The sequence below is a fragment of the Moesziomyces antarcticus genome (genome assembly GCF_000747765.1).
Source record: "Moesziomyces antarcticus DNA, scaffold: scaffold_v10135, strain JCM 10317, whole genome shotgun sequence".
NCBI classification, from domain to species: Eukaryota; Fungi; Basidiomycota; class Ustilaginomycetes; order Ustilaginales; family Ustilaginaceae; genus Moesziomyces; species Moesziomyces antarcticus.
Window position 1 is genome coordinate 1 of NW_014638875.1, and position 4,120 is coordinate 4,120.

Below are 4,120 nucleotides of genomic sequence, written 5' to 3' on the forward strand. Positions count from 1 at the left end.
TGCTGTACGGAAGAGGCCTTTCCATAACGAGCTAGCCGGCTATTCGCATCGACTGCTGGGGGCCACCACGCGAGTGCGCATGGGTTGCAGGCGGGCGAGCGTGGTAGCGCACTACGACGTCGGCTAATCGCCAACGCTGCGATTCTTGGCGCTGCACGTCGAGCATAGCCGATCGCACCATGCTCGCTTAGCTGCCTTTGTTCGCGCTCCTCTACCACCTTGCTAAATCTGTACCATCCTCCGTCGGCCCAAGCTATAGGATTCTCCTCGTCCTTTCTCCGAGCCATCCTCGTACAGTTTGACTGCGCGTACTCAATCTCTGACTCGCTGACTCGAAACGTTGGCTTGATGCGACGAACGAACAGCTCTAGGATGATTCGGTGGCGCGGATGCGACGCTTGCCAAGCGGCAATCGGATACTCGCAACCTTTGCACGCAGCCAGTCGATGCGAGGGCCGAACGATTGAGCATGATGAGCGGCTCGGAAGACCGGTGTCCGAGGTGCACAAGCTCGGCATCGGTGCGATCTATCGTTGCACGGTCAATGACCCTTGCAAGACGCCGTTGCAACCAGCCGAGGCCCGTCAACTCCGGACTGCAGGGCGTTGGTGCAGGTGCGATTAGATGGCAGTGCGCATACAATGCACCTAGAGACGGCCTGCAGCGCACTACATGATCACGCGACATGCTGACATTCGTCCGCAATCTCGCATTGGCTCGACCCGATCCTCCGATGCTCAGTCAACAAAGTATGCGCACAGATGCATTGCAATCAGCTCGATCGAGATGCTTCTGTCGGCAGTGTAAATGGGTACGAGTGCGCTCGGGCAGCCGGCAAAGACCTCAGCGGATCTGCTTCCAGCGGTTCTGGAGCGCCGAGGCGAGCGTGTAGTAGTCGGTCAGACGGCCGGACTCGGTGAGCTCTTTGACGACGAGGTGGTACTCGGGGATGGGCATGGCCTGGTTGATGAGGATGGCCATGAGCGCATCGTCGTCAACAGCGCTGCCCGAGGCTTGCTGGTACTCGAGCGAAAGCGTCTGGATGCGGTCCACGAAATCGCCCACGTTCTTGCCGTCGATTTGCAGCTGGCAGATGCGCACAAACAGCAGGCACGCGGCGGAGGTGTTGCGAGGCATGGTCGCGCTAAGAACGGTAAGAGATTGTATCAAGGTACGGTACAGATTTGGGGGCTGGATGGACGAGCGTCCAAAGCGGCAAGAACAGGCTCTTGTACCTTCTCCATGCCCCTCTCGCCTGCGAGTGAAGGGGTGACAGAGTCGAAAGCCGACACATGGACACTGGTGGGGATGATGCATTTCATTTCGGACGGTCGTGGCTCGGTCGTCTAGAGTTTGGAGCTTGACTCTGCGGCTGCGTGACGAGGAGACTGTGCATACCAGCTGCAGATGCGCTCGACGACGGGCTGCGTGGCACCTCTGTACATGTGGTCGGCGCCCTGGATGAGATGAAGCTGGTGCGAGCCCGGTGTGCGCGCTGGATTCGAGTCGAGCGCGGCCAGATACGTGTGTGCATCGCGCTCCGGCACAATCTGGTCTGCCGTGCCGTGAAGGATGATGCTGCAGACATGCCGAAATGAAACAAAGAAGCAAAGATTAGCTCGAGCTCGTTGCGCTAGCGGTGCGGTGTCACTTACACTTGTGTGTCTGGCGACACGCGGGCGACGTAGTCTCTGGGCTCCTTGATCGCCGCCATCTGCTCGAGGTCCTTGGGGTACACGATGTGTTCTCTCTTCTTTCCTGCACTCGTAAACTTCCAGCGATAGAAGCCTTCCTTTTTGAACCCCTCCTGGAAGCGGGCGTAGGTTTCGAGCACTCCGTCCATGAACCACCTACCCGACACCACGGCAAGCTTGGGAATGCCAGCGCTGCCCATATCTGCACGAAGCACCTCTGGCCCACGCGAGAGGTACATCCACGAGACCATGGATCCGCGCGAGTGCGCCACGATCAGCTCGATCTTGTAGCCCAGCCGATGGTGCAGGTGGCGCACCACCGTCGCCAGGTCGGTCACATCGTTGTCGAGGCTGCCCAGCGTCCAGTCGCCGTGCGAGTCGCCGTTTCCGCGAAAGTCGAAGCGCAGCGAGTCGATGGGCAGCGCATCGGCGAGCGCACGATGGTAGCACTGGTTCTTGTGCGCCAGCAGGCCGTGCAGGATGAGCGCGATGGGCTGGCGTTGCGACGAGGTGGACGCCTCGATGCTCTTGCGCTGCAGGATGCCGACGATCTTGATGCCTGGCTGCACCGACGGGATGAGCAGGTCCTCCTCTCGAGCTGGCATTGTTACGACTGCTTTGGTGTAGAGCAGAATGGCCTTGTCGATACCGAGATAGTGGCCGGGTCGCAGAGGCCGTGCGCTTGTACGACCCGACCCCACCATCACCCCCGGTCCGCTTCGGCAATCAAAACATGCGGTTTTAGCCGGTGGACGGCGAATTGTTTGGGATGGTGTTAGAGCCGCTCTAACACACTGCTCCTTTGTCTCCGCTCGTCATGGCCCATCAATGACTCCCGCATCCGCAGCCTTGCCGCTTCCGCACGCCGTCGTGACTTAGGTCCGCACCGAAGCTCATCCACGTGCAAAAAGAAAGCACATCTGACGGAGAACGAAATCTATTGCGGAGGACGGATCAGAACAAGCGACGACTGGACGTCGCTAGCCATCGTGAAGCTGACGGGACCATCGGCGTGTCGGAAGAGCGTAGTGGTTCCCGCACGAAGGACAGTAGGTGAGCTGCCTGGGACCCTAGCCTCGACTTGCCCTTGAAGGACGACGGCGAGCTGGAAGCTAGGCTCGACCGTAGCGTTGCTGTCGATCTTGTCCATGCGGAAGTACTCGAGTGCCTCTGTGGGCAGCAGGTTGGTCGAGGATCGGTCCTTGGATCGCACCACCAGCTGCGACACCTGCTCTTGCGAGAGGCCATCCACAGTGACGGCCGTCATGGCCTTTTCGAATCCGAGGCCGAGGTGTCCATCCGCCTGTCCATCCAGCTCAAAATCGCGCCACTCGAGCAGGATGGACATGTCTTCCGGTTCCTGCACCTCGACCAGCAGGATGCCCTCTCCGATGGCGTGCAGCAGACCGGGCGGAACATACACGGTATCACCCGCCTCGACGTCCACCTCGTACATCATTGCGAGCATCGTTTCGATCTCCTGGTGGTCCACCAGCTCCAGCATGCGCTCTGCCGAAACCGTCTGCTTGAGGCCGAGGTAGACACGGCCTGGTGCGAGGATGTGCCACGCCTCTGCCTTGCCGTGGTTGCGCTTCACGTGCGCGCGTGCCCAGTCGACGTGAGGATGCGCATGGATGGGCAGTCGCTGCCCCGCATCCAGCAGCTTGATCAACAGCTTGGTGTCCGCTCCATACTTGGCCACATGCTCTGCACCCAGCCACGCAGCTGTGTCGTTGCGGATCTCGTCGACGAGAAGCGTGTCGGTGGTCGGAAGGCGCGTCAGGCCCAGCGTGTCGTGACCAGCACAGCACGTCGTCGAGGCCACCCAATCTTCCGGCTCGCGATTGCTCTTGGACGCCTCGCCACGGAACGTCGAGATGCGCGGTCCTCCCTTGTAGAATCGCTCCGGCAGCTGGTGCGAGGGCAGCACAATCGGCCCCTTGACCTTGCTCTCTTTAGCCGAAGACGGCTGTACTTCGTGAGACGATCCTGCCATTGTTCAACGTCGTTTGGGTTTTGGTTTGGGATGAGAAGGAGGGCAGCTCCAATCCAAGCATTTCGCAGTCACTTATAACGGAGCCCGGCGACCATCCACACTCCTGCCGCGAAACCACATCGGAGCGCTAGCCCGGAGCAGCCACCCCGGGGAGGCACGACATTCTCTCCACAGCAACAACAAAGGCAGCAGCAGAAGGCATGGCCTGGGCCTTTGCACTTTGTGTCGTGTGGAAGGCTGACCGACTTGACCGGCGAAGGGGTTCGGCGAAAAATCGTGCGGACGCGGGTCGGCGTCCTTAATGGCCGAGCGAATGGGTAGCCGGTCTGTACGACCCTCGGCCTCGATTTGGCCGAGCACACCAAAGTTGGCCGCGCTTCCCCCCCGCACTCATTCGCACAGACACACACACACACACACACACACACAC

General features: G+C 60.2%; 2 protein-coding genes across 2 annotated transcripts; both read right to left on the reverse strand.

Moving 5' to 3' along the window:
• Positions 1-843: 843 nt before the first annotated feature.
• PAN0_135d6790 (ectomycorrhiza-regulated esterase) lies at positions 844-2,398 on the reverse strand (the record flags this gene model as incomplete). The annotated part of the gene is made up of 3 exons (XM_014797786.1): positions 844-1,144; positions 1,399-1,578; positions 1,656-2,398. The coding sequence occupies 3 exons, from the start codon at positions 2,396-2,398 to the stop codon at positions 844-846; spliced, it is 1,224 nt and encodes a 407-aa protein (XP_014653272.1).
• Positions 2,399-2,631: 233 nt separating this feature from the next.
• On the reverse strand, positions 2,632-3,690 carry PAN0_135d6791 (carbohydrate kinase; the record flags this gene model as incomplete). The annotated part of the gene is made up of 1 exon (XM_014797787.1): positions 2,632-3,690. The coding sequence occupies one exon, from the start codon at positions 3,688-3,690 to the stop codon at positions 2,632-2,634; it is 1,059 nt and encodes a 352-aa protein (XP_014653273.1).
• Between the last annotated feature and the right edge of the window lie 430 nt (positions 3,691-4,120).